This window comes from Pseudopipra pipra, chromosome 11, assembly GCF_036250125.1.
Source record: "Pseudopipra pipra isolate bDixPip1 chromosome 11, bDixPip1.hap1, whole genome shotgun sequence".
Taxonomy (NCBI): domain Eukaryota; kingdom Metazoa; phylum Chordata; class Aves; order Passeriformes; family Pipridae; genus Pseudopipra; species Pseudopipra pipra.
In genome coordinates this window covers 19,866,968-19,879,514 of record NC_087559.1, presented here as the reverse complement: position 1 = coordinate 19,879,514, position 12,547 = coordinate 19,866,968, and the positions used below count along the sequence as shown (strand labels likewise).

The following is a 12,547-nucleotide window of genomic DNA, read 5'->3' as shown; positions in this document are numbered from 1 at the left end:
AAAGTGAATCATTTATGGCAAACAGGAGCAGTTTGATGCAGGTGTGACAAGCCCATGTCACTTTATCAATAATGCACAAGTGCCAAGGTACTTCCTACTTGGATCAATTCTTCCAGGCACTTGCTTTGTTTACCTTGTAATCTCCTAAGTTTTCAAAAGCTGCTAAACTTTACCCCCATAAAACACAAACTTATAAAATAATTTATGTAATATAATTTATGATCAAGCTTGACATTGGATTCTGATTCTTCTTGTACTAACTAGTTTTATGTTCTCTGTGTTGCATTTTTCTCCCCTCTAAGAAGCAAAAATGCTGCTCGGTCTTTACAATATCAAGTGTGTCAGATTAAAGTGATCTCCCAGTTGTTTTTATTCTAGATCTTAAAATTAACTTGTGCTGGAACAGAAATCATCCAATCAAAGAAAAAAAAAATAACCAGATGAAAATTTCAACTCAAAATACTTTTTTTGACAACGTCCCACGTAGTGGTTCATGAAACAGAAACCTGGTGTAAAGCACTGCTTCCTCTGAGGGGAAAAACTGGGGCTTCTCATTGTACCTCTCCTGCTTAGGAGGGCATTTTTCATAGTGTTGGGCTTAAAATAGTGAGGATATTGTTGAGTATGAACTGGAGGAGGCACTGGGAAGGTGCCCTGGCTGGTCCTGGTGGATGCACTCTGGAGTGGGACCCACCTCTCCCCCGGCAGCCGCAGGGGCTCTGAGAGCACAGCTCCAAAAACACCTAAAGCCTGGGATTCCTCTGCCACATTCATATTTTCCTAAAAAGCCACAAGTTCTAGAAAGCTTCATCTGCAAATTCCACAGTCACAACAATTCAACATTTTATGAATTTTTTTATTTTTTTTAATGAAGAGAAACAAGGAATCCTTCGAGGAAGTTTGATATTTGACTACCAGTTCCTTAATAAATACAGTACTTAGCAGGACCCATGGGAATATTGCCTATGCTAATGAAAGGGCATGAAGCTGACTATTAACAGCTTGTGATAATGTCATCTTGTTTTCCATTTTACTTCCTTGACATAAGGAAGTGAACATTTTTCATTGGAAGTGACAATCTAGATCATATACGTGAAAGGGATGTAGCCAAGAATGAACTGCTTGTAAGGTTTCTCTCCCAAGTGATTATTTTTTTGTGAAATCCAATAAACAGCAGAAATGGGCTCGTTTCATGTATAATGAACTATTGCCAGCAGCTGAGGTCTGCCAGAACTGGAGAAGGGAAGTGGATCTTTCCATCTGCACTCTCCTAATTAAAAGCCCAGTTCTGATCCTGTTGATGCAAGGGTACATTCTGTCATTGGAGAAATAAGAGTTAGGGGTAAGTTCTTAGTTTGAGAGATCCAAACATTTTGAAAGCACTGTTTGATACACGTGGGTCACCTCTGCAAACCTCCTTAGGTGTTGAAGAGACCTCTCTCAGGAGAACTGGTTCCAAAACCCTCACAGATCCCACAGGGTCCACCCGTGGGAAACCCACACATCAGAATGCAAGAAAACTTCAAGAAGATAAATCAGATCTTAGATTTCAAGTGAGAAGCCCCCCCCCCCCCCAACAGAAGCCTGTCCTTAGAGCCTCATTGCACAAAATAGTGTTGGTTTGACCTCTGGTGTGGCTCCACTTCACCTTCCTTTGGTCGTGGTGCTCTCAACAGGTCAGGATTTTTTTCCATCCTGTGAGAAAATTAGAAATTAAACCCAAAATTTATTTCATTGAGTCAGTGTTGAAAGCTTTGTGACACAATGTGAAAAAAAATGTCCCGGTTCAATTAAAATGCTTTCAGAACAAGATGTCCAACAGAGATTGTTTTACTGTAAAAAACCCTTTTAGTGTAGAATTAAATTTATAAATAAAATCCGACTTCTGAGATGATTTCAGGAAGCATTTGGATGATCCTCTGGGGCACATCCCTCTTGGGGATGGGCCTGTGCAGGGCCAAGGGTTGGACTGGATGATCCTTGTGGGTCCCTTCCAACTCAGCATATTCCGTGATTCTGTGATTTTTTTAAAAAGTCAAATATGGTCGTTTTAGTGATTTCACCCTCCAGTTCCACCTATTTTGTTTTCCTTCCTTCTTTTTTTGAGCTAAATCCTTTGCCACCCCACCCTTTTTCTCTAAAATTTTAGTTTGACTGCTTCTAGTACCATCTGGAAGTACACAGATGAAGTTGCCTCAACAATACTTTATCTCTGACTCCCTCATGGAGAGTATCATTTTAGAGAGCGAACATCCACCAAAATCAATACTTAGAAGAGCAGAGACCTGCTTAGGCCTGCAGATTTATACCACTTCTAATAATAACTTCTGATGTTTGCCCCGCAGGAACTTGCCTGGTTTTCTAACTCATGTCCCTGTGTGGTATCGTGTATTTATTTTCCCTTTCAGGTACCACATATTTATGGCAGTTTTTCCATTTGAGCTGCCACGTGTTTATGGCAGTTTTTACCTTTCAGGTATCCTGTATTTATGTCCCTTTCTGCGTTGCAGGGAGCAGGGAGGCCGCGTTCACCTACGCCATCATCGCGGCCGGGGTGGCACATGCCATCACTGCTGCCTGCACGCAGGGCAACCTGAGCGACTGTGGCTGTGACAAGGAGAAACAGGGACAGTACCACAAAGAGGAAGGCTGGAAATGGGGAGGCTGCTCCGCTGACATCCGATACGGGATCGGATTCGCCAAGGTCTTTGTGGACGCCCGGGAGATCAAACAAAACGCCAGGACGCTCATGAACCTGCACAACAACGAGGCCGGGAGGAAGGTGAGTGACCTCTGCTCTCCATCCCGGGGTTGGAGAGGGTGTCCATCACTTCCAGTGCAGGAGAACCCAGTGCTTTCGTGCTGACATCATTTACAGTAGGCAAGGAGGCACCTCTGCAAGTTAGACAGGCTTGTTGGACCATCTGTCCATCAAATATTTGTCTAAATGTTGCTCTTTACAGCTGTAAAAGGAAGAAAGCAAACAAACATTTTATCTGGGAAGTCAAATGGTACTTATGATAAAAAGCTGCTGCTGTGTGGGAGAGCAGGATTCCCGTCAGGTTCAGACATGAACGTCTCACTCAGTTGGAAAGGGATCGTTTGCAACCCCACTGTTCCAGCCCTGCTCTCTGTGCGAGCGCTGCCCCTGCAAGGAGGGAAATGCTGCAGCAGAGGACCCCAGGCTGGCTCACTGCTGCACCATGGCACGGAGCTGGGCTGAGCACAGCAAGATTCCCACCCCCTGCCCATTCTTTGGGACTGAGGAGCTGAAAGCAGCCGCTGCAGAACCGGTGCTGGGGAAGGCAGGAACGCAGCAGCTCCCATGCATGGGTTCCCTGGGGATCCTGGGCACCAAAGGCCCTGGATTCGCTGCCTTGGCCGTGCTCCTGACTGTCAGTGGCAGCTGTTGCAGCTGCCAGACCCAGTGGGATCTGTGCTCCCCAGATCCCTGCGGGTCAGGCGTTCCCAGCAAACCTCAGGGCAGCCCCAGTGGTGGTGTGGCTCCAGCTGGGAATAGCCAGGGGGGTCTGTGTGCTCCCCGTACAGGTTCATCCAGCACTGCTTTCCCTATGGGAGTGACCATTCTGCTGATCACATCTTATGGGAGGAATGTCAATCCTCTGCTTCCTTAGCTCTCTATTTTACCTTCTCCCATTTGCCCTCCTGTGCAATACTCCTGATTTCAGCATTATGTTAGTGTGACTTAGAAGCAAATGGGAGAAGGAAGTTAGGAGCAGCAGTTAATTTGTGGATACTATTTTTGTTGTGGTAATTACCTGTAGGCTCTGAGACATCTCCACTTATGCTGGAGCCAAGCAGATTGTATTGAAGAAAAGCCATTTCCACCCCAAATAAAAGCCCAGCCCTTCTTTAATTTAATGCTATTATGGTAGTTTTATAGGTGAGGTTGTGGGGTTTACCCTGTGTAGTGTCCCAGATGCCTGTTTCTGGCTCTCTGATGCAAAAACTTGTACTTCCACAGTAGCAAAACTGAATTCTGATAATAACTCAAGGATTAACCATTAATATTTGCAAACGAATGATCTGAGATCTTTATTACTTAGCTTCTGGTAGCTGAAAAGCTTGGTAAAGCACCAACGCCCACAGCCTGCTCTGCCTTACAAGCATAAATCCAGTGAAGTAAAAAACAGCAGAGGAGTTTCAGCTTTGTGGGAAAGCTACTTCCTTGAAAGTGTTTGGTAGGTGCTGGCAGTAAAAGATTCCCAAGAAATGACACACCAGCCCACACCAGACTGCAAACATAGATGGAACTGCCTACTGGCTATAAATTTTTTCCCAATACAGACCTCAAAGATACAGACAAATAGAAAAGCTGCATTTTTTATCTTCATTCTCACCCAGGTGTGGATCTTGGGTAGAGGAGGGCTATTGGTCCTGGAGCTGGGCTGTGGGAAGGCAAAGCATCCCCTTGAGGACATAAGCTCCTTGTGTTTCTCACCTTTCTGTGCACAATTTGCTGTCCTGAAAGCTTGTGCCTGGAAGATCCAGCTCTCCTCATTGTTCCCTGGGAGAACAGTGGTGTGTGCTATCTCTGGCCATCTGCCATTTCTCCACCGGGCTCAGGAACTGTTCTGATCTCGAGATATTTCTGCTCTTCTTCCTGTGCCCCTCACAGGGCAAAATGACTGATCTTTGTTCGAACAAATCTCTGAAACCTCCAGGGGAAAGAAAGAGTAACAGGACTCAGAAGAGGATTGTTACTCTGCTGTCCTGTAGAGAATGAATAAATGATGTTTTTGCTAGAGAGGTTCCTTTCAGGCTCTGCTCTTGTGTGAAAGATCACAGTATTTAAAGACAATTGGCAGAGGGGGCATTATGGGTATTTGGCAAGCCAGGTCTCTCACAACTCAACTCTTTCACAACAAAGACAGTCTTGTTGAGAGGTGGTACTCTCACTGTTGGAGCAATAGGGATCTTATCAGCCTCCACACAATCTATTTGTGCTGGCTTTCCTCTGGGCTACAAATTCTTATCTAGTTTTGCTTGCCCATGGCTAAGTTTTTGATGATATTTATGCACTTATGAGACAGACTGGCACCTACTAGTCTTCCAAAAATAAACCAGATGTTCAATTCTTATTGATTTGTTACCTCCACCTGTAGACACCACTACACCATTCAAAAGTCAGTCCCCTCTTCTTCTTTGGTCTTGAAATGTGAAGCTGTGCTGGGTGTTGTGCCCACTCACCTCTGAAAAGGTCCTTCTTTAGGACAACAACCAGCTGCAGGGAATTCAGGATGCACTCTAACAAAGCACAGGCCTCTCATTATCTAGTTGAGATGAGAGTCTTCTTAAGCATCACTGGTGAATTCATCTGCTCCATGTTGGTGAGTGAGAGGTGGCAGACTTTGTGCTGCAGCAGGCAGGTCTGCTGGGCTTGCTGGGGAAACTGGGCATAGGTAGGACTGCACAGTATAAACCAACAGAGAGCCTCCAGCAAAAGCCTGATCCAGGATTTTTGGAGATCTCAGATCAGGACTTTCCACCTTCTCACAGTTTGTTTTAGGCAGATGCCTCTCTGCTTCCTGCAGTGCCATCAACAGTCTCAGAACATATGGAATACATGACTCTGTCAGAGCAGGAGAACAGTTATCCAGGGCAGTGGTCATGGCACCAAGGCTGCCAGAGCTCAAGGAGTGTTTGGACAACGCTCTCAGGGACAGAGTGGGATTTTGGGGTGTCTGTGCAGGGCCAGGAGTTGGATTGGGTGACCCCTGTGGGTCCCTTCCAACTCAGCGTATTCTGTGAATCTACAACCTGTCAGCTCGTTCCAGAAATGAGACAATTGTCAAATGTGGAGGATTATGAAAGTCACAGGTGGAAAACATCCATGTTCCTTTGCTTAACAGCTTTGGTAGTGCAATGCTTGGAAAACAGTGGTGTGCACGCCCAGGGTGCACGAGGAGCACTCCCTGAGAGCAGCGTGTGGGACACGTCCCCGTTTCCAGCTGCTCCCTCACCCCAGACCAAAGCCAGGGATGCCAGCGGGTCCTGCAGCCAGAAGCAGTTTTCCTCGCTGTTGAAGGACAGGGCTCTACTCCCTGTTTCCCTCTCTGCCCTGGTGGCAAAGCACCAGGACTCTCTTTTGTAGCAGGACTGCAGAGTTCCCAGGCGGGGTGGAAGGGAGGGGGCAGAGTTCAGAACAGGGGTCGCATCCACCCTATGAAACTGCCCTCGAGCAGCCTGAGAAGCCTCACCTCATTTGTCAAACCTATTGGAGAGCAGCTATTTCTGACCTTCAGAAACAAAGTTTAGGGTGTCTTTCCTCTTTGAATTAGTATTTCCTGAAATGCTGATTCACTGCAGGAAGAAGCAAGAGCACAGGGAGAACAGGAGGAGAATTCATAACAGCTGGGTCAGAAAAGAGAGATAAAGCTTCAATTAATTTAAAGGCATAATCCTGATTTGCCCTGCAAACTTCCATGTGAGGGGTTATAATTGCAAGACTGAATTGTCTGTTAGCAAATTTGTCTTCTCAAGTACAAAGTTAATTAAATTACTGTAAGTAACACAATAACGTATGTCTGAGAGATATTTATGCTCCAGGAAATAAAAATGTTATCCTCCAAGTTATCCTGCTAAAAAATAGCAAAGTAGATATTGAAAGGTTCTACATATTTTGGCTGTACATTTTCATTTTGACAGCGTGGCAAGGTACATGACCACACTGCTCTCTCCTCTCTTTTCCTGTGACATTGAAATTCCACGAATGGCATCTTGCATCAGCGTTACATCATATTAAGTATAATGCAATATTATGAGTCATTGTTATAAATCATGGGCACAGGCTGCATTAGAAGGCTTTTGCAATTCAAGAGCACATCAAGGTGGATTTTTATTCAGTGTTCCTCTTTGGAGGCAGATGTAGGTGCACTAACTTTGCAATCTCTCTTCATCCTCTGAATCAGGAGCGTTTCAGTTTTCCCCTTCAGCTCTAAGGCTCCCAGGGGATGTGCAGGACGTGCCCAACAGAGCTGCTGCAAATACCAAACAAAGCTCTGAGAACCCAGGAGGTGTTTCTGAAATGGATCACGCAATGATCATAATAGACTGGAGTGTTTAGTATTTTAACCTTTAGGGAAAACTGTAATAACGCTGAAGTGGCACTTGGCTTTTGGAAGGCACGGAGGTCAGGAGTTCTCCCAAGCTATCCTGTAAAGCCCACACTTATGACACTCTGCACTTGCTGCATCTCTGACCTCAGGAGGACATTGCTGCCATGAAACTTCCCTGAACATCTTCCTCTTCTTGCATAGTGTGCAATCACCACTGCAAGAATTAACTATCCCTAGAGCTGACAGCTATTCTGCCTCATTCCAGACCTTTCTTTTTAACCAGCCTGTTAGCCTGGCTGCCAGAAGCAGCACAGAACACAAGGTCTTGCAGATGAACCACTTGAAAGGTTGGGAGCATCATGTTAGAAAAGAGACGAGGTTAGTAAGAGGCTGCTAAGCAATTTAACATTTATAATTCTGAATACAGGCCTGAAATTCTGGAGATTTAATAGTTCTGCCTGAACTAAATCCTAAAGCTCATAAAAACACAGAACTGTTCACAGAATCACACAGAATCCCAGAATATGCTGAGCTGGAAGGGACCCACAAGGATCATCCAGTCCAAGCCCTGGCCCTGCACAGGCCCATCCCCAAGAGTCACAGAGGATCAGCCAAACCCTCCTGGAGCTCTGGCAGCCTTGGGGCTGTGCCCACTGCCCTGGGGAGCCTGGGCAGTGCCCAACCAGCCTCTGGGGGAAGAACCTTTTGCTGAGATCCAACCTGAGCCTGCCCTGACACAGCTCCAGCCATTCCCTGGCTGCTGTCCCTGGTCACAGAGACCTGCACTGGAGGGGAGAGCAGCTTGTAGGTTTGCAGCCTCACTGGGACAGCCCTGCCCAAGGAAGGCCAGTCTTCCAGAGGGACCCAGCATTCCAGCAGCTCCTGCTTCCAAAAGCAGATCAGGGATACTGATCCACTGATCCACTGATCCACACTGCTTGGCAGGCACAGTGCTAACGGGTGCAGCCGGTGTGCCAGGAGGACACGGGGCCCACAGTGCAGCCAAAGGAGTCCTTCCCACATAGATGGACCTGCTGTGAGCTGGCCCTGAGCAGGCTCTGCCCACAGCCCAGCTGTGACCCTGACCCAGACCATGCAGTGCTGTGCTCAGCTGGCTCTGTCAGAAGGAATGTCTCTAATGGCACAGGCACACCAGGATAAAGCTCGTCTGTGTCTGGAGCTGCTCAAAATTACCATCGACTCCAGAGAGTCTCAGAGAGCAGCTTCGAGCTGAACAGAACTGGGAGAGGCTGCCCTGTTCTTCCTGGCACCAGCAATCAAGTGATATTATAGTGTCAGCAGCACAGTTCCTTGGAGTTCAGGGCTGAGCAGTGCCCTTGCAATTGCACTTCACGTTTTCCAGTGGCTTTTCTTTCTTTTTTATTTTTTTTTCTTTGCCTGGACACAAAAATATTCCTGATTTTTCTATTCAGAAGCTTCAAGTTCTTATTGTTAGGTATGCTCCTAAAATACACAGCTGCTGAATGGCTGCCCTCTTTACTGGCACATACAACCCCTCGTGAAATGATCTCAACCATGGTACATCCCTGATTTACAGTGGCTTGAAGTTGGAAAGCTTTTTTCAGGAAGAACTTTCCACAAGTTCCTGTGAGTGATCCTGAGGTGGTTAACATACACAGGACTGGTTGTGATGCCCACTTGCTCAAGAGCTTGTTCATTTACACCCAGCTCCCCTTGCTACTCCCTCCCTTGGACCTCCATCACCAGCAGATGTGTTGAGTGCGTAAGAGCAACAAGCACAATGCTTGCTGCTCCTGCAACACAGAATTGGCCAAGTCCTTTCCCAAGCTCCTTGCCTGGCTGATAAGGGACCAGGAAAAGGCCTCCTGTGTGTCCATTCCTGTAGGAAGATGGGGAGCTCAGCCTGTGGGCAGGGAGATGCCCCTTGTTGATAGTGGCAGTAAGAATTGTGCCAGATTCAGCTGCAGCTCTCACCCCTCAGACAGAGGAGGCTGAAATGTCTCCTGACATGGAGACAACCCCTACACCACTGTGCAAACCACCTTCAGCCAAAGCAACACACAGCACCTGCACCCACAAAGCAGTGGTTGTCTTAATAAATAAAAAATGTGGTTCCGCTGCTAAAATGTCACATAACACATAGAAAATCTGATGTGAGGTGCAGCAGATATGCCTATGTAGAGTGTCCTAGCAGCTGTCCTGCTACAATATTTTGCCTAGATTAAAACCAGGCAGATGGAGAAGGTTTAGGAGAAGGTTTATACACAGGGCTGGTGCCTCACTGTGACCAGACAGAATATGTAAAACTTCTGGCAGATGTCACTGATGTGGCTGTAAGGTACAGGCAGAGAGGAGTGTCCACCAAAAACCTGGATTCAGTTAGTTATGGAACGTTATCCAAGGTAAACCCAGTCCTGTTGAGTCCCTCCTTCTCTCCAACCCTCCAGCCTCCAGTCCTGGCACCATAGCTTGTGTTCAGTGCAATTAGAAAAGGAGCTTTAGATGCAACAAAGTCTTTCCTGGCAGCTTCATCACATGTTTCCTGGGGGGCAGCAGGATTCCCAAAAAGGCCAAGCACTGAATTTGGAGTAAATCCAGTTCACTGAATGGGAAAGCTCCCACTGAAGTTGGTGGGACCACAGGACACAGCTCAGTGCTTCCAAAAGTCCCACCCAACTAAGTGTTTGCACAGCACAACAAAGCCCTGCTGGGCAATTTCTGAGATGTGGAAAAAAAATACACATCCCATGCACTCTTCCAGCATTTTGTTTGTATTTTGAAGGATCAAAGAACTATTTTATGGCTTTCCTACTTTTTTTAGATAATAGTCTTGAAACAAGTCTAAGCTTGACAGACAAGCTCTGCATCTTCTCAAAAGCCCAGGGTAAAGATAAAGGGAACATTAATGTTAGTCTAAATTATGAGAGGGAATTGGACTGCACAAGAACTGTAATCCACAAGAATGAATTTTCATTCCACTTGTCCTCCACTTTCAGCTAATCAGAAATGGTGATACATGGTCCTACTTGTATTTTGGCTTTCAACTCCCTCCTATATGTCATGTGGTTGAAAACTGAATTCCTGATTTACGCTGCAGATTAGGGATGATAAATGCTATCACTTACCTGCAGCCACAGTTTTAGAGGATTCTGGCATGATGAGCAAAACATGCATTTCATGATATGATTCCTGGAGCTGACAGTCTGTCATGCTGCTGACAAAGATAGCTGAGACTGAGGGCCAGGCTCTGTTAATAAATAACAAAGATCTCAAATTCCAAATTTAATATCATGCACCTTTTGTAACTGAAATAATCAGATGCTTTGCTCCGATGATTAATTAGCTCAGCAAAGCCACTGGCTGGGTCACACATTTCTGGACAAGTTCTGATTTAATTTGGCCTTTCTCTCTGGACATTTCCCACGGGGCACACACTTGTCATTCAGTGCCCAGAGGAGAACATCAACTAGACACAAACAGGTGCTGTACAGATTATTCAGTTCTCCCAGTGTTTTCAGCACCTTTGGAGCCCTGGTGGAGCCTTTGGTGTCTCTCCTGTTGCAGAACAAAAGCTGGAACAAACATTACTGATTTGAAACTAGTGCAGCTGTCACAGAGCACAGTCACCCCAAAGCAGGTGCCTGCTGTGTTTGGGTATTGTAGAACTTGGGTTGATCATGCAGCAGAAAAAAGGGGGGTTGGAACCAGGTCTTTAAGATCTCTTCCAACCCAAACCATTCTGTGACTCTATGAAAAGTTCTAAAAAAAAAACACCATAGCACCTATTGCCCTTAACTCTGACCTATGATCTTGGCTGTCTTGCCTTGTGACATTTCCATTAACCTGTGCTTTTTGATGTTTTGTTGAGAAATCTAATGAGAATCCAAGAGTTTTGCACTTCATACCTAAGTTTAGACCTAAGTTGTTGAAAAATTTTCAGAAATAGCTGATGAGCACCGTTCTGCTTCTTCAGATGACATTTGTCACCCTTCAAATTTAGGTTTCCAAACCTAAGACTGATTTCCTTGCATATAAGTAGACACTCAATAGAAGACTGGTATTGGCCAACCTGGCAGGAAACTAATGGTTAGGCCAGGGTGGTCATTAAGAACATTTTAATACAGAAACAGGCAATGTTTATACATGAAGTTTACACTGGATTACACTGCAGTCTCATTCATTTCACCTCTGACAAAGTAAACCCATTCAGCACCTACCTCTGGGTTTGTGGGCCTCAATCCTGTGTCAACAGGGATAGAAACTGGAATCTTCTGCAGTTCCAACCCAAACCTCTCGAGTCTGAGCTGAAAGTATCCCCAGGAACATTCCCAAGAGCTTTGCAATGATGAGTCAGTGACATGAACTCAGTTACCTGGGTCATCAGAGATATCTGGAGCATGACAGAGGTTTTGGTAAAGTTGAAAGTTTAAACCAAGGTTTGGTTCAAACTTGTGGTGGCAGAAAACTCTGAAGTCACGAAGCCTCAAAGGCCCACCAACAGCAATAATTGCTGGCATGTGCTGTACAAATGGAACAGACTTTGGCTTTAATGGAAAGAGTTTCCAGGTATTTTGAAGTAAACAATTAAAAAATCGATTAAATGAAGAACAACCTTTTAGTCCAAGGACACAGGCAAGGCCTGTTGGTACCGGAAGCAGGCAGAGTGGATCTGTTAAAGGATATAAAGGTTCAGGGGGTTGCAGAGGGGATGCTTGGTCTGCATGCCCAATTAGTGCCAGAAGGCACTACTAGTATTAATTTGCATCAGAACTGGTTATTGAAATCACCCTGAGCCTTCTGGTACTTAAAAGTGAGCTGCACCCAAGGGATGTCTTCTGGGACAAGCAGCAGGAATGTGTCAGTGTGGATGGATTCTAAACAAGACCTAAGCCAACAGCTGTTGCTGGTGCTCCAGCCATAGGTTCTGGTGGCCTGCACTAAGGAAACCAGCCTTGCCTAAAGCACTCCAGATCTTACACCAAATCTGAGACCACACACAGTTGGCAGCACAACCATGTATTCTCTGGCAGAGCTATTCCCACAGGAGACTTTAATTGAGTCACAGCACAGGCTGTTATCTTTGGGTCTATAAATCCTGCAGTTATAAAACAATTAACTATTGAGAGGGCACAATAGTGGGTAAATAAAGAAGTTCCATAAGGAGTCAAGAATATGTGTCCAAATGACTTGGATTAAGACTTCACCGAAGTTTCTTCACAATGTCTTTGTCATATTTGGCTGAAATGACTGTAAAGGTGCAGCTGTTACTGATGGGCTGTGAGAAGGCAGAAGGAGCTGGACACCAAGGGAGTGCTTAGGCTTTGTTTTCCAAAGGAATCAACCTGAGAAGTCTGCCTTGCTACACTTAGAGCAAATATAGACTAAAAGGTGTAATCAAAGCCTTAAAATATTTTCTAGAAAATTATAGAAGGAAAACGTGATTAGAAGGGATACATGGTTTTTTTTTTAATTCTGTTTAACAGTTA

At 45.5% G+C, this 12,547-nt stretch overlaps 2 protein-coding genes across 2 annotated transcripts in view; both read left to right on the top strand.

The window, feature by feature from the left end:
* Nucleotides 1-12,547, top strand: part of LOC135420517 (uncharacterized) — a 490,234-nt gene that overhangs the window by 85,988 nt on the left and 391,699 nt on the right. The gene's annotated exons all lie outside the window — the stretch shown is intronic.
* Nucleotides 1-12,547, top strand: part of WNT7A (Wnt family member 7A) — a 40,606-nt gene that overhangs the window by 11,042 nt on the left and 17,017 nt on the right. Inside the window, exon 3 of the mRNA XM_064668066.1 lies at nucleotides 2,511-2,782. Coding sequence (XP_064524136.1) covers nucleotides 2,511-2,782 — 272 coding nt within the window. The remainder of the gene's footprint in view (nucleotides 1-2,510; nucleotides 2,783-12,547) is intronic.